The sequence below is a fragment of the Macaca thibetana genome, chromosome 5 (genome assembly GCF_024542745.1).
Source record: "Macaca thibetana thibetana isolate TM-01 chromosome 5, ASM2454274v1, whole genome shotgun sequence".
Lineage (NCBI taxonomy): Eukaryota > Metazoa > Chordata > Mammalia > Primates > Cercopithecidae > Macaca > Macaca thibetana.
This window is the reverse complement of record NC_065582.1, coordinates 90,062,712-90,082,149: the sequence shown is the minus strand read 5'-3', so window position 1 is coordinate 90,082,149 and position 19,438 is coordinate 90,062,712. Positions and strand designations below refer to the sequence as shown.

Here is a 19,438-nt window from a genome sequence, read left to right as displayed (position 1 = left end):
GCACCCAGCTGAAAATTAAGTATTTAAAGGGAAAAACGAAAAGGTACGAAGAGGGATATGGTTAAAAAAAAAAAAAAAAAAAGTTCACTTTCAGAGAACATTTAGTTGTTGAGATTACAGATTATTTTTTTCACACTGATCTAAATATTCCAAATGTATTATAACAAAGTTATATTAAAGCCCAAATAAACATCTGAAACTACTCCTGGATGGCTCAGTGTATTCCAATAATCTACCCATCCCTTCCTACGTGAATATCATATTTTTGTAAATTTCTTTTTTTCTTTTTTTAGACAGCATCTTGCTCTGTCACCCAGGCTGAAGTGCAATGGCGCAATCTTGGCTCACTGCAACCTCCACTTTCCGGGTTCAAGCAATTCTCCTGCCTCAGCCTCCCAAGTAGCTGGGTACAGGCACCCACCACCACGTCCAGCTAATTTTTTGTATTTTTAGTAGAGATGGGTTTTCGCCATGTTGGCCAGGCTGATCTCGAACTCCTGACCTCAGGTGATCCACCTGCTTCAGCCTCCCAAAGTGCTACTATTATAGAGTCACTGCGCCCAGCCATTACTTTTAACAATGTTTTTCTTCATGATATGGTAAGTTCCCCATTCGCCTTTGCTCTTCCTTTTTAAAACTTTGCTTCTGCTCAGGCCTGTAATCCCTGCACTTTGGGAGGCCAAGATGGGCAGATTCCCTGAGGTCAGGAGTTTGAGACCAGCCTGGCCAACACAGTGAAAACTCGTCTCTACTAAAAACATAAAAATTAGCTGGGTATAGTGGTTGGCGCCTGTAATCCTAGCTAGGCTGAGGTGGGATAATCACTTGAACCTAGGAGGCAGAGGTTGCAGTGAGCCAAGCTGGTGCCACTGCACTCCAGCCTGGGCAACAGAGTGAGGCTCTGTCTCAAAAACACATGTCTACATACTCAAAGGAATAAGTTAAGATTTTGCATGTATATAACAATTATAGGAAGCTATAAAAATGAACATTCAGAGGACAAAAAAAAAAAAAAAGGAAGGAGGACGGGAGGGAGAAAATAAATACCTGGAATTTCAAAATGAATGGAAATTTAAAATGAAGGTTGAAAAATAAATGAAATTTTCCAGAGAACTAATCCAAGAGATCTAATATCTGAGCAACTGTTTCAAAGAGAAAAGAGAGGAGAATCACTAATAAACCTATGAGAAGTGATGGACATGAGTTGCCATTTTAAAACACCCAATAAGGCCAGGCGCGGTGGCTCACGCCTGTAATCCCAGCACTTTGGGAGGCCAAGGCGGGCGGATCACGAGGTCAGGAGATCGAGACCATCCTGGCTAACACGGTGAAACCCCGTCTCTACTAAAAACGCAAAAAATCAGCCGGGCGTGGCGGCGGGCGCCTGTAGTCCCAGCTACTTGGGAGGCTGAGGCAGGAGAATGGCGTGAACCCAGAGGCGGAGCTTGCAGTGAGCTGAGATCATCGCGCCACTGCACTCCAGCCTGGGCGACTGAGGGAGACTCCGTCTCCAAAAAAAAAAAAAACACGCCCAATAAGTACACAGTACAATGATGAAAACAAACTTATCTAAGGTATATCATTGTGAAATAGGGACAAGAAAGAGTCTACAAATTCTAGGGAGGGTGAGAGATGAACAGATCACACTAAAAAGTAATTTTTAGCTACCAGAATAATTTCAGACTCATCAGTAGCTACAACAGAAGTCCATGAAACATGACTTCAGAATCCTGAAGAATTCTATGTCCAGCCAAACTACAGGTATGACACTTAATATTCAAGGTTTCAAACATTTTTTTACTATGTACTTTTTCTCAAAAAACTGCTGGGGATGTGGCCCACCCAAGTGAGACAAGAAACCAAATAACAGGAAGATAAAGGGCACAGCAAATGGAAGGGTGGAACACAAAAGTCAAATGAAAGAATCAGGAACATGGTAAAAGGAGATCCAGAGAAGACAAATGTTTACCATATATAAAGGGCAACAGTCCAGACTGGAGCAGTGTGATTCAGGTGAATGTGATTGGAGCAATGTGATTTAATGGCTGTTACGATTAAAATGCCTATTATTCTACCTTTTCTAAACACACACACACACACAAAACCCAAATGCTCAAGTGTCCAGCCCAGACTATTATCTCTGTTTGACCATGTGTTCATGAAGTTCCACTTCTCTCTTTTATGTCCTGCTAACCATATTAGATAACTTTCTTTACATCAGAAGAGTTCAGCTTTAATTCAATCTTAAAACAAGATACAGAGCAGCATATTCCCAAAGACTACTCTCTTACTGAAGATTCTTTGCCTGGCCCACAAAACAGCCTCACCAGATAACAACTATAAATCGTATGTTTCCCAGGACATGTTCATGATCATGCCCACTGGTTTCCCCAAAAAGGGCTCTAGTAGAAATTCTAGGAAGCTGAAGCCAAACTATAAACCAGAAACTGTGTTCAGATTATCATTTTTTATGAGCCTTCATCAACAGTGGCAATACTATCTTTCCCTTAGACATCTAGCTTTTTAGTTTTTTCAAAACTAAACACATAGGTGAAAGATACATATATGGGAGATTAGTGTAGAAAAAACAAAAAGCAAGGGAATGCTTGACTCAAAAATCGGAAAAGAAGATGGAGGAGGGGCCAAAGATACAATAATGGGATCACGGAGTATTAAAAAAAGTTGAAATGCTGCTATGATGTCCTAGGTCATGGTACACAGGTCTTCAGTTTACTACTCTAAAACCTGGCAGGTGTGATGGCTCACACCTGTAATCACAGCACTTTAAGACGCCAAGGCAGTAGGACTGCTTGAGCCCAGGAGTTTTGAGACCAGCCTGGTCAACACGATGAAACTCCATCATTACTAAAAATGCAAAAATCAGCTGGGCATGGTGGCGCACACCTCTATTCCTAGCTACTTGGGAGGTTGAGGCAGGAGGATTGCTTCAACCTGGGAGGCGGAGGTTGCAGTGAGCAGAGAACACGCCACTGCACTCCAGTCTGGGCAACAGTGAGACCCTGGCTCAAAAAAAATTTTTTTTTGCCAGGCGTGGTGGCTCACACCTGTAATCCCAGCACTTTGGGAGGCCAAAGTGGGTGGATTACCTGAGATCAGGAGTTCGAGACCAGCCTGGCCAACATGATGAAACCCTGTCTCTACTAAAAACACAAAAAATTAGCTGGACGTGGTGGCGGGCACCTGTAATCCAGCTCCTCGGGAGGCTGAAGCAGGAGAATTGCTTGAACCCAGGAGGCAGAGGTTGCAGTGAGCTGTGATCGCATCATTGTACTCCAGCCTGGGCAAGAGCAAAGCTCCGTTTCGGGGGAAAAAAAAAAGATACAAGAAAACTTACATACCTATTTTATACTTCGTTTTTTACATATAAACATTTCATTATTTTGAAAAAGGGAGAAGTTCTAAAAAAAAATTGTAGCTGGGAAACCAACTATAGTTGCAAAAGTGTTTTATCTGACCAACAGAGTTTAAAATTTTTCAATTTGTTGTCAAAACATCTACTTTATAGATATACTATCTCATGTATGGAATGATACAGGGAGAAGTTCATTCATCCCAGTAATGTTTGAAATAGTAAATGGTTGGAAATGACCTAAATATTAATATAGAAATAATTATGTTAAAACCATATAGTATAATATATACCATCAGAAAAAAGAAGTGAAAACGTTATGTGTTGATATGTAATGCTCTACAAGACATATTAAGTGAAAAAACACAATGTGCCAGAAAAGTGCACATAGCTGGCTACTATTTACTTTTTACAAATATATATATTTGCTGTATATGCACAAATCTCTATTAAATAAAGTTAAACAATTGACAATGCTGGTTGTCTCTAGGTCATCTGCCTGGACAGAGATCAAATTGAGGAGACTGTGTACTATTGCATAAGACTTGAGTTTTGAACAACGTAAAGTACTGCCTATTTACACACACATTTAAAAAACTAGCAAAAAGGTCGGATGTGGTGGCTCTTGCCTGTGATCCCAGCACTTTGGGAGGCTGAGGCAGGTAGATCATGAGGTCAAGAGATCAAGACCATCCTGGCCAACATGGTGAAATGCTGTCTCTACTAAAAATACAAAAATTAGTTGGCAGTGGTGGCACACGCCTGTAGTCCCAGCTACTTGGGAGGCTGAGGCAGGAGTCATCTGAACCTGGGAGGTGGAGGTTGCAGTGAGCCGAGATCATGCCACAGTACTCCAGCCTGACAACAGAGTGAGACTCCATCTCAAAACAAAAACAAAAAAAAGACTAGCAAAAAAAAAAAAATTAACCCACAGAACAATTCTGATTCTATACAAGAGTAAATAACTGTCTTTGAAAGATTAAAATACAAAGCAACAAGAAGCTTTTCTAGGATAGAATAATGTATCTAACCAAATTGGACATACACAGTTACACCTTATAAAGGTGAACTAAATACAATATGCATACATACGTTTGCACACACCAGAATTTCTGGATTCTTTCTTTTTTTATTTTTTTTGAGATGGAGTCTTGCTCTATCACCCAGGCTGGAATGCAGTGGCGCAATCTTGGCTCACTGCAACCTCCGCCTCCCAGGTTCAAGCAATTCTCCTATCTCAGCCTCCTAAGGAGCTGGGAATACAAGCACGTGCCACCACACCCAGCAAATTTTTGTATTTTTAATAGAGATGGGGTTTCACCATGCTGGCCAGGCTAGTCTCAAACTCCTGACCTCAAGTGATCCAATTACCACGGCCTCCCAACGTGCTGAGATTACAGGCGTGAGCCACCATGCCTGGCCAGAATTTCTAGATTCTGAGACCATACTGCACAATTTGGTGGTTATTACCTACATGTGGTTAATTATTAATATTAAATAAAGTTTAAAACGTATTTCCTTGGTTGCACAAGCCACAATATCCAAATGCTCAATTACCATCTAGTGGCTACTGTATTGGACAGTAAAAAAGACCCTTTCCATTATCTCAGGAAATTCTCCTGGACAGCCTTTTTCTAGTAGAATCCTCAAAAAACTGTAACTGGGCAATTTGGAAAGGGGAATGAGGTAGCTGGGGAAGACAGACAGGATATAGGTTTTTCACATTAAACAGAACTTAGCCTGTCCCAGATAATGTCCTTAATATGATTCATGCTAATTCAATCCTTGTACTTCAGCATAATTGGTTTCCTTTGTAAACCTATGTATTTTATGTAATACATGCTAAAACATTTTTTTTTTTTTTTTTTTTTTGGAGACGGAGTTTCACTCTTGTTGCCCAGGCTGGAGTGCAATGGCACCATCTCGGCTCACTGCAACCTCCACCTCCCAGGTTCAAGCCATTCTCTTGCCTCAGCCTCACGAGTTGCTGGGACTACAGGCACCCACGACCACGCTTGGCTAATTTTTGTATTTTCGGTAGAGATTACAATGACAGTAATGAGCAGAGCACAGAAAAAAATTACAATTAATTTCTGTATAACATTTTGTAGTAACAAGCTTAAAACACACAAAGAAACATGTATGTGCACATTTTGGCTTAAACTTTTCCGAAACAACTGTTTTACCCTTTGCCAGACCTACCACCAAAATTACTGAAAGTACTAAGGTAGTTGAGTCTAGAATAAATCCAAAATCCACAAACTTTAAAAAATGTACTAAAACGGCAGGGCACCGTGGCTCACGCCTGTAATCCCAGCACTTTGGGAGGCCGAGATGGGTGGATCACGAGGTCAGAAGATCGAGACCATCCTGTCTAACATGGTGAAACCCCTTCTCTACTAAAAATACAAAAAAAATGAGCCGGGCGTGGTGGTGGGCGCCTATAGTCCCAGCTACTCGGGAGGCTGAGGCAGGAGAATGGCGTGACGCCGGGGGGCGGAGCTTGCAGTGAGCCGAGATCGCGCCACTGCACTCCAGCCTGAGGGACAGAGCGAGACTCCGTCTCAAAAAAAAAATGTACTCAAACTTTTTTCACTAGCAAAATATTTTAACTGGGAAATCATACAAACTAGCAAATGCCAGAAATCAAATTAGAAAGGAGGAGAAAGTAAGTGTCCACCCACTTTCTTTAGAAATCTATCCACAAAGTTTTCAATCAGTTACTAAAATACGATTGGTGTAATTGCTTGGTTTAGTCCTCAAGATTATGTGTTTTTGTTATCTAACACTGTAATATAACGGGGCCTAAAAATAAATGTCCACACATTTTATTTTATAGCTGTAGCAAAACACATAGTAAGCTTATCAAAACTCATCTCCCCTTCTGAAGTCACCCAAGCAAAGCACATTACATGCCTACTGGAAAGACAGTGCAATGGTTAAGAACATACACTCTGCACTTCGGCTGCGTTAGTTTAAACTCCACCCCACCACTTGGAGCAAGTTAGTCACATAATGACTTTATCTGTACTGTTAAGAATTAAATGAGTTAATATATGGTAAAGCATTTAGTGTGGTACTTAACACAGAATAAGTGCTATGTGTAGCAATTACAAATAACGATCTTTCTGCATTAAAAATAGCTGTTACAAACAAGGTATGTTTATAAGAATTTATTTTTAATTGGTTGTTTACAACTATAAATCCATACCCTTAATTCCATATCCCTATAAATCCAATGCTGGCTAGATTTTTAATGATTCCACAGAAACTTACTGAATATAGTATGACTAAACTTCATTTTCCTATTGTTTCTTTTTCTTTTTTTTTTTTGAGACGGAGTTTCCCTCTTCTTGCCCAGGCTGGAGTGCAATAGCAGATCTTGGCTCACGGCAACCTCCACCTCCCAGGTTCAAGAGATTCTTCTGCCTCAGCCTTCCGAGAAGCTGGGATTACAGGCATGTGCCACCATACCCGGCTAATTTTGTAATTTTTTAAAGTAGAGACAGGGTTTCTCCATGCTGGTCAGGCTGGTCTCGAATTCCCGACCTCAGGTGATCTGCCCACCTTGGCCTCCCAAAGTGCTGGGATTACAAGTGTGAGCCACCACGCCCGGCCCATTTTCCTATTGTTTCTATGGAATAATATATCAAAAATTCCAACTGGGGAAAGGAAAAAAAAACAACAACACTTATATTTCTGACCACATTCTCAGGTTCTCGAAGTGCCCAGAAATGACTATTAGTATTTTAGACACACACACACACACACACACACACACACACACACAAGAATCCTTTTATTTTTCTTTTTGGTGAGATAGGGTCTCTTTCTGTCACCCAGGTTGGAGTGCAGTGGTGTGATAACAGCTCACTGCAGCTTTAACCTCCCAAGCTCAAGGGATCCTCCCATTTCAGCCTCCTGAGTGGCTAGGACACAGGGGCACACCACCACATCCAGCTAATTTTTTATTTTTTTGGAGAGACAGGGTCTTGCCATGTTGGCCAGGCTGGTCTCCGGGCTCAAGTGATCCTCCTGCCTTCATCTCTCAAAGCCTCAGATTACATGTATGAGCCACCAAGCCCAGCCCCTTTCTTTTTCTGGAGACACGATTAGGGACTTTTGAAGGAACACTAGTGATTTTATGGTAGGGATAGGAGTCGGAAGAACATCTGAGGATTGTGAGTCACAGACTTTGCATTTCTTGCTAATGGCTAAGGATTAATAATTTAAAAGCAGCGATGTGAATTTCCTAGAAAAGAGGGAAAATAGTATGTAAATCCATGGATATACATGAATGTAAAACATTCATGGAATGTCAACTTTAGTCCCTTACAGTTGACAAACTGTCACCTTTGAATAATGCATTTAAAAATCGAAATCGGGCCGGTCGCAGTGGCTCAAGCCTGTAATTCCAGCACTGTGGGAGGCCGAGACAGGCGGATCACGAGATCAGGAGATTGGGACCATCCTGGCTAACATGGTGAAACCCCATCTCTACTAAAAATACAAAAAAATCAGCCGTGCATAGTGGCAGGCGCCTGTAGTCCCAGCTACTCCGGAGGCCGAGGCAGGAGAATGGCGTGAACCCAGCAGGCAGAGCTTGCAGTGAGCCGAGATTGCGCCACTGCACTCCAGCCTAGGTGACAGAGCAAGGCTCCGTCTCAAGAAAAAAAAAAAAAAAAAAATTGAAATCAACCGGGCGTGGTGGCTCAAGCTTGTAATCCCAACACTCTGGGAGGCCAAGGAAGTCTGATCACCTGAGGCAGGGAGTTCAAGACCAGCCTGACCAACATGGAGAAACCCTGTCTCCACTAAAAATACAAAATGGCCGGGCGTGGTGGTGCATGCCTGTAATCCCAGCTACTAGGGAGGCTGAGGTACCTCCTCGCTTGAACCCAGGAGGTGGAGGTTGTAGTGAGCTGAGATTGTGCCACTGCACTCCAGCCTGGGCAAGAAGAGCCAAACTCCGTCTCAAAAACAACAACAACAACAACAACAACAAAAATATCGAAATAACTAAGATATCTTATTCCAACTTTCAGCTGACTTAGAAATTTCAGTCTTCAAGATCACTCAGATATTAAAATAAGACTACAACCCATGCTCATTTCCACTTCTCCAAAAAGTCTCTATGACTAAGATGGTGCAACTCAACAGTACTAATAGATTAACGAAACCTTTTTTTTTCTTTTTTGAGACAGAGTCTTACTCTGTCACTCAGGTCGGAGTGCAGTGGCGCAATCTCAGCTCATTACAACCTCCACCTCCCGAGTTCAAGCACTTCTGCCTCAGCATCCTGAGTAGCTGGGATTACAGGCACGCATCACCACGCCCAGCTAAGTTTTGTATTTTTAGTAGAGATGGGGTTTCACCATGTTGATCAGGCTGGTCTCGAACTACTGACCTGGTGATTTTGCCTCGGCCTCCCACAGGGCTGGGATTACAGGTGTGAGCCACCGCACCCGGCCCATATTCTTATGTAAATTAAACAATATTTTACTTAAATGTTTTTTCCCTACAGTTTTCTGTCCAAATTAGAGTAAACTTACATAATTCATTTTGCATATTATCCCTTGTGCCACTTCTGTGTGTAAACTGTGTGTCCACATTGAATTTCTCTAATAATCATGCTCATTAACTCAGATTATAAAATGAAGTATGAAATTTGTTTGTTTGTTTGTTTGTTTTTCTTTTTGATGGAGTCTTGCTCTGTCGCCCAGGCTGGAGTACAGTGGCACCATCTCAGCTCACTGCAACCTCCGCCTCCAGGTTCAAGTGATTCTCCTGCCTCGGCCTCTCCAGTAGCTGGGTTTACAGGCGCCTGCCACCACGCCTGGCTAATTTTTGTATTTTTAGTAGAGACAGGGTTTCACCATGTTGGCCAGGCTGGTCTTGAACACCTGACCTCAAGTGATCCCCACCTGCCTTGGCCTCCCAAAGTGCTGAGATTACAGTTTTTTCTTTTAATTGAAGAAATCTGGAATATGAACACCAGCGCCAAATTTACGTGGATTATCGAGAAACTTTGATATAATGGTTTCTTTCATTAAGCAAAAAGCCCGCTATTTTGCACAGTCTGGTTGGCATTCAATAGTTCATTAATATGAATTATATAGCACAACATATATTTGTCAACATGTATTTAAGCCTTATTTACTCTTATTAATAAACTATGTAGTACAGAGCATGTTTCCAAAGTATAAAAAAAGGAAGCATTAGATCAGCTGATTGTCCAAGTTGATTCACTTACAAAATTAGTGTGGTTTTAAAAAATTCAAGAGCTACAATGTAAAAACAAGTAAAATTATATACCTTCAATTAAGCTAAAGAAACCAAAATTAATATCTTACCTCAAAAAGAATAAGTCAAAAAAACTTTTTAAATTCTAATAATGAAGGATGTAGAATGAAGATAAAGCTACAAAGAAACACGACCCACTGGAGGTAAGATGGTCTTGCCATTTTCACAGACTAATATTAAACCTAATTTTGACCCAGCCACAATTCAAATGCCAACAGAGTAACAGCAGAGTATTGTTTGTCCTAATGTTCAAATTTTTGCCAAATTATCTGTTAAGAGGTAAAATGTTTCCCTTAATTTTCCCTTTCAAGCTTCTCAACAAATTTAATATTTGTGGGCCACATCTTCATGTAACTGAACTCATACAAAGAGAAAACCACACAATAATATCAAACTGAAAATTATATTTTATGCAATGTCCATAGAAAAAAATCATCCAGATACCTATGAATGATGGGATAAGCAGGAAAATCCCTTGGCTCTTTTTAAGTGTTCATGATTATGCACAGCAGAAAAGCATTATGGAAGCTCACAAGCTAGCTGAAGTAAGAAAAAACATGACTTTCACAGCCTTCAGGAGGGGTATCTCAAGCACAATCCAATCCTAATCAGTTGCTTCAAAAAAAAATCCAGGCCAGGCTTGGTGGCTCACGCCTGTAACTCAACACATTGAGAGGCCAAGGTGGGAGGATCACTTGAGTCCAGGAGTTTGAGACCAGCCTGGGTAACCATCGCGAGATTCCATCTCTACAAAAAGTTTAAAAATTATCCGGGCGTGCTGGCCCGCGCCTGTAGTGCCTGCTACACGAGAGGCTGAGATGGGAGCATCTCTTGAGCCCAGGAGTGTGAGGCTGCAGTGAGCTACGATCGCACCACTGCACTCCAGCCCCAGCAACAGAGCAAGACCCTCCACCCTCCACACACCAAATCCGACTGATGAAAATAATTCTACATAACTAACCTGTGGAAAAGGGTATATTAAAAGTACTAAAATTTTTCAGGCCGAGCGCAGTAGCTCACGCCTGTAATCCCAGCACTTTGGGAGGCCAAGACAGGCAGATCACCCAAGGTTGGGAGTTGAAGACCAGCCTTACCAACATGGAGAAACCTCGTCTCTACTAAAAGTACAAAATTAGCCAGGCGTGGTGGCACATGCCTGTAATCCCAGCTACTCGGGAGGCTGAGGCAGGAGAATTGCTTGAACCCAAGAGGCGGAAGCTGCGGTGAGCCAAGATAGCGCCATTACACTCCAGCCTGGGCAACAAGAGCAAAACTCAAAAAAAAAAAAAAAAAAAAAAAAATTCATTTCTCACTAAAAATAAACACTTCGATACTCTTATATATTCTCAAAATACTTTGGTTTCCACCTTCGCACACTTTGTTTTTAGGTTCCCCTACTCCCCAAATTTAAAGGTAACATCCAAATCTCCCAAAGTCTGCACCAGAACAAATACTGTATCACTGACCACATCCCTAGGAATTAAGTTCCTTAAGGGTTTACATTCAACAAGGTATAGACTCACATCTTGTATAACTTTGTATCCTAAAGAACACTTGCTACAACACCCTGGATATATCAGGAGCTATTAATATTTACTAACTCAAAATATAGTCCTTCATCACTTTGCAGTTCTGTTCTGTGCTCCTGAAACAAAACTGCATAAACTCTGCAAAACTCAAGGGACCTAAATGTGACAGAAACCTCACAGAATTCCTTATTATTTTATAGTTTACAGTCTTGTAGCCTTGCCCCTATTACCAGATGTAATGCTTTTTACTGACACTAGTATAGTGGGATAGGAACAGATCTAGACAAAAGTGGACATCAAAACCTGTCAAAGGGGTTTAAAATTTATATTTTACATACCTATCCTTCATTAGTGTTATGTAACATTAATGTTCTAAAGTCAGTTATCTGTAGCAACAACTTAAGAGTTTTTCAATCTAATTCCCAGGAACATAAATGAAAACTGGTGCCAATAAAAAAACAAGCAAGCAAGCAAGCAAGCAGAAACGCTGCCTTGAATTCTGACAAAAAGGTAAGGATAGTTTACACCAACGCAATGAAAAATAAGCCTTTGTGTAGTCTATAAGAGTTTTTGAAATTGTTTCACTAAAGTCTTTAAAAGTGCCGGGCGCGGTGGCTCACGCCTGTAATCCCAGCACTTTGGGAGGCCGAGGTGGGAGGATCACTTGAGGTCAGGAGTTTGAGACCAGCCTGGCCAACATGGTGGAACTCCGTCTCTATTAAAAATACAAAAATTAGCCGGGCAAGGTGGCGCGCGCCTGTAATCCGGATTCAGCTACTCAGGAAGCTGAAGCAGGAGAATAGCTTGAACCCGGGAGGCGGAGGTTGCAGTGAGCCGAGATCACGCCACTGCACTCCAGCCTGGGCGACAAAGCAAGACTCCATCTCAAAAAAAAAAAAAAAAAAAAAAAAAAAAAATCTTTAAAAGTCAAAGCAAACTGGTAAACCATTAGCGAAACCACAAGCTACCATGAAAAGATACACAAAAGTATCTGCAACCAAAGTCTAGAGGTGGTTCCAGAGTGTGAAAGGTTTTCTGATTGCTAATAAACTCCATTATGCACCCAAGATATCTTCACTTAGCTGTGTCATTTCTAAAAAGGCAACAGAGCCCAGAAGTTTCAGTGAGCCAGTCCTGGCAAACTCAAATTATGAAAAAATATACCCTCTGCTTAAAGATTAACTACAAACCTACCCTGGGACCAGCTTGCTTCAGTTAAGTTTAAAATGGTGCCTAAATTGAAAGGAAAGCCTGTAGCATAGAGGAAAAAAAAAAAATCAAATGGAAAAGTAAATGTAAAAGTTTCTATTTCCAATGAACTGCGTCTCAGAAATCTTCCAGGCGATAAAGACTCGGAAGAACAGAGGGATCTAGCCCCATTCGCATTCTCAGAGGCGTGCGCACTGCGCGGAAAGGATGAATGAATGGAAGACCGGCGCGTGTGAAATGCAGCAGGTCCGGCCGGCAAGCCGACCGGCTACAGCGATCTGTAGGCCTCGCTCCTCCCCCTTCCCTCCTCCATGACAGCCCAGTCCCAAGCATGGAGGGGCGAGGACAATGTGATACCCCTTCTCACCACCACTATCCCTCATTCTACTTGGAGAGCTTCACCGTGACACTCGAGTGTTCTTTCCCACCCCAACCTTTCTCGCCTCCCCTGGCGCAAACACCGGCAACACTCCGGCGCGTTGGATTAACAGGCGCTCGCCCCTCTCAACTCCTCTAAGCGAGGTCGAAGCTCCTCCGCGCGTGCCGCGGAACCACTCCCGCCTAACCCACCCTCCGGCAACACTCGCCCACCAGCTCCACAGTCCACCGGTCTAAGGAAGACGTGCGCGCGCCCCGCACCCGAGCCCCGGGGCTGGGGCTCTGGAGGGAGAGAAAGACTGCCCCAGGGCTCCCTCCTCCATCTCACTCCAGGCCGGCTCGCCGCCCACCCTGCCTGCGGATCCCAGTGCTCGCTGGGAGCCGGCCCCGCGCCTTCCCATCACGAAGACACCATCCCCACACAACTAGCCCAGAACCCCAGCTACCCTCCACCCTGTAGACACCTCGCGGCTCCGCAGGAGGCGCCACGCCGCCCCTCCCCCACACCGCTCCCCCAGTTCTCGGGCCCCCACCAGAAAGTGTGCGCTACACGCCGCCTCGGCCAGCCTCCGGGACGTCCCCACTTGTCCGCGGGAGGTCAGGTCCAACATGAGGGGGAGGGGGCGGCAAGGGGTAGAGTGCGCGCCGGGAACGCAGTCCCGCGGAGTCCCCCAGTTAGAAGGGGGACGGAGCGCGGGGACCCGTGGGGGTGGGGGCCAAAGGCAATACTCACCGGTTCGACAGTCGCCATCTTAGATCGATCTGATCGCACAACCGCTCCAGAAGGGGGGGTAAGAGGAAAAAAGTGAGATTCAAACCGGATTGGCCAGCTACTGACCACGTGATGGACGTGTCCGTTTGGCCCTGGCGGCGCCTGCGCAAGACTGCGGCTGCGTGGGTAACGAGAGGCTTCTGGGAAGTGGAGTCTCTCCCCCACCTTTTTTTTTTTTTTTTTAAGGCAAATTTTTTTTAAAAAGGACCGGTCACGTGGCTGATGGGTAGGGTGCGCGGTTCTCAACGCGGCGGACGCTCGCTTGCTGGAGGGTGGTTTCAGTCCTCTGCTCTTCCTCCTGGATAGCTGCGGTCACACTTACTGCCAGGCATGCCTACTGTGCCCTTTGTCGCCCTGTCCTCCCATCTTCCCCGGAAGGTTGGGAACTGCAGGCTCAGCACACACAATAAGGCTTCATTTGCTTAGTTGAGGTCCCAGGACAAGTTGCCTGTGTGTTTATTTAGTTTTCTTTTGACCTCCCACCATTTTCTCTTAGTTTCAAAAAGAGGCGGCGATGCAGAGTCGTTTAGGCAATCAACCCTCCCACGTCCCCTGACTCCGCTAATGCTGGTGGTCATTCGTTGCCATTTCTGTGAAAGGGGACGGACGGAACCGCTCGCAGTACCCGCTTGCCACCGGCTGGATGAGGGAGAGGGGACGACAGCTTTTACTGTCCCAAATCCTGAGATTAAGACCTCAGGGCTAAATCTTGGGTGGCAGTAAAAATTACTTGGAAGTTCTGCGCAACCGTTCCAATATTCTGCTTTAACGTGCACAGAAATAGCCTAAGTCCAGGTGCCAGCCAGGGAAGCCACTCCGGGCCCCGCTGACTAAGCCCTGGACTGATAGTCTGGAGTCGTTAGGCCGGGTCAGCTATGCCTCTTGACATTGACTCATTCTCCTTAGGCGAGTGACTTAGTGGTTCGGCGCCTCAGCTTTTTTATTTATGAAACAAAGGTGATGATACACTTACCTCACAAGGGTGTACTTTGTAATGACTGTAACCGGCTTTGAAAATGCACTGGACTCTAGAAATGATTCATAATAAGCAACCGCGTGCCTTCCTAAAGATCAGCTGCTGCTGCTTTTTTTTTGTTGGTTTTTTTTTTTTTAGCAAAGTTTAAATTTTTTTCTTATGTTTACTTTGATTATGATGTACACCAGTGTGGTTTTAAATGATCAGGACCTTTTTTTTTTCGTTTACAACTGCAGCTGCCATCAACAGAGGATTTAATATTCATGAAATTATTGTTATGCTCACAACCGTCACTGGCAATCAGAAATTTGTCCCCACACTGACATCCTACATTTCCTTTCCCTCTAAGATACTGTGCTATCATTTCTCAAGACCATGTTTTTGCACAGTTTGGCTACTAATACAACAAATAGAGATGAAGAAATCTAGCAGATTCCCAAGGTTCTAATGAAGAAGACAATGTCTCATTATTTCCCATGCTTTTAAATAATGTTGACACCAGGAAAAGGAGTATATGCAGGCTGCCTGTGCCTGTCTGCTTATAGTGTTACTGAGGTCCAGAGCTGTGTCATACCTATTATTGAGTACATAATGGATACTTGAGTTGACTAACACATAATTGAGGCTGTATAAGAACTCAAAGTCATTGCCTGTTCATATGTTTTGGTTTACCTGAATATCAGAAGTAATTAATGAAAGCTTTTGTCTAGTGGGCTTAGCTCTACTAGGTTTTAAAGTAGATAGAATTAACAGGCCAGGCGTAGTGGCTCACGCCTGTAATCCCAGCACTTTGGGGGGCCGAGGCAAGAGGATCACCTGAGGAGTTCGAGACCAGCCTGACCAACATGGTGAAACCCTGTCTCTACTAAAAATACAAAAATCAGTCAGGCATGGTGGCACACGCCTGTAATCTCAGCTACTCAGCAGGCTGAGGCAGGAGAATCACTTGAACCTGGGAGATGGAGGTTGCAGTGAGCTGAGATCCTGCCACTGCACTCCAGCCTAGGTGATACAGCGAGACTCCATCTCCAAAAGAAATATAATAATAATAAACAAATAAGTGGATTTCTACTTACAGAGACTATCTATTGCTACTTAGACTATCCAAAACAATGCCGTTGATTGCATTGTTATCTTCTGCTGGTTAAAAGTGGTGTCAGGTTACCTTCTTTGAAGAGAAAAAGACAGCATAGGTGTCCTATTTTCTTCTTCCCTTCCTTTTCCCTCCCCTCCCCTCTCCTCCCCCTCCCCCTTCCCTCCCCTCCCCCTCCCTCCTTCCCTCCCTCCCTCCTTTCCTACTTCCTTCCTTCCTTCCTTCTTTTCTTTCTCTTTCTTTCTTTCTTTCTTTCTTTCTCTCTCTCCCTCTTTCTCTTTCTTTCTTTCTTTCTTTCTTTCTTTCTTTCTTTCTTTCTTTCTTTCTTTCTTTCTTTCTTTCTTTCTTTCTTTCTTTCTTTCTTTCTTTCTTCTTTCTTTCTTTCTTTTCTTTCTTTCTTTCTTTTCTTTTCTTTTCTTTTCTTTTCTTTTCTTTTCTTTCTTGGTGTTGCTCTGTTACCCAGGCTGGACTGCAGCCTTGACCTTCTGGATTCAAGGGATCCTCCCACCTTAGCTTCCCAAATAGCTAGGCATGGGCCACCATGGCTAGCTAATTTTTTTATTTTTTTGCAGAGACAGGGGGTCTAGCTATGTTCTCCAGGCTGGTCACAAACTCCGGGGCTCAAGCGGTCCCCCTACCTGGGCCTCCCAAAGTGCTGGGATTGCAGGCATGAGCCACCATTCCTGGCCAGATGTCCTATTTTCACGAAGCTGTTATATAACAGAAGAAAATCAATGAGATTAGCAAGGAAATACCTATAGGATTGAAAGCTAGTGATGTTCTTAAAACTTTTTTTAAACAACAGTTTCCATTTTTATTAAGTTTTCTGTTGACCAAAAAACTCCCTCTTGTCAATCAAGACTCATACTTTTACAATACTTATGGATGCTCTATTCTTTATGATTTAGTTTATTTCCATTTTTAAATAGTTTTTAACAATTTTTCTTTATTTTTTTCAAGCACAGAGTTTCAGGAAAATCTCCATTTTTGTATATACTTTGTTGCATGTGTTTTATGGCCATTAATGTGTCTTTGCCTATTTGAGATTCAACCATGTCAAAGATTTAACGATTAGGTTTTTATATATGCATGTATGTGATTGTTTTGTTTTGTTTTTGCCAATCTTAAATATACAGAGCTGAAATTGTATGTTTTATTTCTCTATTTATTCTCCATTATTCTTTATTGCTCTTCAAAGGACTTGTAATTCCAAGTTCATTTACAAAACTGACCAGAAACCATCCAATAAGCACTAAGTTAGTAATGGGAACTATGTAACCAGTGGAGGATATTCAAAGGACACAGGAAGTACAGGCACTTCCTTCCCTGACTGTAAAATCTGGTTGGTGTACTAAGTCATAGAATTATAAATAGTTCAGTACCCATATAAAGAAGTGTGACTAAGAACCAAAAGGATGCAGTTAGCAAGCACCACAGCCAGCACACATTCACATAATGAATGGGAGAGTCACATACTTCCTTCCCTCATTTCATCCAGGCCTCTGTTCCAATGTGATCTCCTGAAGGAGGACTTCCTTGATTACCCTATCTAAATTACTGTTTCCATTACTCTTTATCCCCTTACTCTGCTTTGGTTTTCTTTAGGCCAGTTCATAACCCTAACTCTAAACTTGCTGTTAAACATTATTTAATTAGTTGTTGATTGCCTCTACTACTAAAATATTAGCTCATTGATGATTTGTAGATAGATTGCGATAAAATATTTGGGGAAAACTCAAACGTAATTTTTTTCTTTTCCCCTGAGATGGAGTCTCACTCTGTTGCCCAGGCTGGAGTGCAGTGGCACGATCTTGGCTCACTGCAACCTCTGCCTCCTGAGTTCAAGCCATCCTCCTGCCTCAGCCTCCCAAATAGCTGGGACTACAGGTGTGTGCCACCACACCTGGCTAACTTTTGTATTTTTAGTAGAGACAGGGTTTCACTATGTTGGCCAGGCTGGTCTCGAACTCCTGACCTCAGGTGTTCTGCCTGCCTCGGCCTCCCAAAGTGCTGGGATTACAGGCGTGAGCTACCAGGCACCTGGCCAAATGTAATTTTTTTTAAAGATTAGTCTCAGAACTAATAATGGAACTAGTAGGAAAATTACTATATGCTAGTTGCTGTGTTAAGTCATTTACATGCACTCATTGTATCTTCAAAACAATATTTTGAGGTAGATATACTTATTTTTCAGATAAGGAAACTGAAGCTTAAAAAACTTAAATAACTTTCACAAAAACACAATTCTATCGTTGGAGCTCTTAACCACTATATATTATTAACTAGATGGTAATTGGACCCTATAATAAGAAAGATCATTGAAACAGAAATAAATAATCTGCAAAGTATGTGAAAAATTTATGTAGGTAGTATGTTGAGCCAACAACAAGATACTTATCAAAAGGAATTTATCTTATAAAACTGAAATTCTGAAAAAATAAAATATATGGGATAAATCAACAGTCTTTAAAAATAACTCAAGGCTGGGTATGGTGTCTTATACCTGTAATGCCAGCACTTTGGGAGGCCGAGGCTGGAAGATAACTTGAAGCCAGGAGTTCAGGATGAGCCTGGGCAACATGGTGAGACATCGTCTCTACAAAAAATAAAAAGCAATTAGCCAGGCATGGTGGCACATGTCTATAGTCCTAGTTACCTGGGAGGCTGAGATGGGAGGATTGCGCCATCCCGGGAGATCAAAGCTGCAATGAGCTATGATCGTGCCACTGCACTCCACCCTGGGTAAGAAAGCAAGACCGTGTCTCAAACAAAGAAATATGTTAATAGGTGGGAGTTGACTGCTTGACATCTATAAAAGAACAACCTAGAATGACAATATTTGGTAATCCATCTCCAGCATTGTCCCAGGGACAGGGTGCCTTGGCACAAAAATATGAATCTCTGGTCCATTGGACTTTGTTGGGGTTGGTTGCTTGAGGACACAAACCGTACGACTAATTCACCTTGTTTGACTTCCAGATTCATCAAGCAACCATATGATAAACATATCTTCCCATATTGGTTTACATGTAGGGCTGATCAGAAAATATAACTATTCAGACCACAATAGTTACATTGCTCAGAGTCCATTTTAAAAATGGTATTCGGTTTTCTGCTTTGTTGGCTTGTCATAATTACCCTCTGAGTTTGGCTAAGGGAAAGATACCCCTCTGGACTGGATTTTCTCTGAGTCCTGAGACTGTGATGATTCTCTGAGGAAATGCTATCCTATAGGTATTGTCTGGGTAACTGACCATCCTTCCCCAGGAATTGCCATGAGCCTCTCTTTGTACTCTAACTATATCACTGGAGACCTGTGAATTAGGAACTCTTTTAAAATATAGTTTAAATGGGGTCTTGCTCTGTCACCCAGGTTGGAGTGCAGTGGCATGATCATAACTCACTGCAGCATTGTACTCATGGGTTCAAAAGATCTTCCCACCTCAGCTTTCCAAGTAGCTGGGGCTACAAGGAATGTGCCACCACACCTGTCTAATTTTTAAATTGTTTTCGTAGAGACGAGGCCTCGCTATATTGTCCAGGCTGGTGTCAAACTCCTGGCCTCAAGTGATTCTCCTTCCTCAGCCCCTAAAAGTGCTGGTATTACAGGTGTGAGCCACCATGCTCAGCCTTAATGTATTTTAATAGCAAACTTACAGGAACTGCACAAAAGACAGACACTGTTAAAAACATGTACTTGCTGTAGGACAACCCAGAAAAGTATAGTGAATGGATAGAATCTATTGAATGATAAAAACTATAGATATCATTTAGTTGCCATCAATAATAAATTTACTTATTTTTATAA

The 19,438-nt window shown here is 42.7% G+C and overlaps 1 protein-coding gene across 1 annotated transcript in view; it reads right to left on the bottom strand.

Annotated features, from left to right (window-relative positions):
- EIF4E (eukaryotic translation initiation factor 4E) overlaps positions 1–19,438 on the bottom strand; it is a 151,003-nt gene that overhangs the window by 35,437 nt on the left and 96,128 nt on the right. The window contains exon 2 of the mRNA XM_050790665.1: positions 13,523–13,548. Within this exon, the coding sequence (XP_050646622.1) occupies positions 13,523–13,540 (18 nt within the window). The 5' untranslated portion in view covers positions 13,541–13,548. The remainder of the gene's footprint in view (positions 1–13,522; positions 13,549–19,438) is intronic.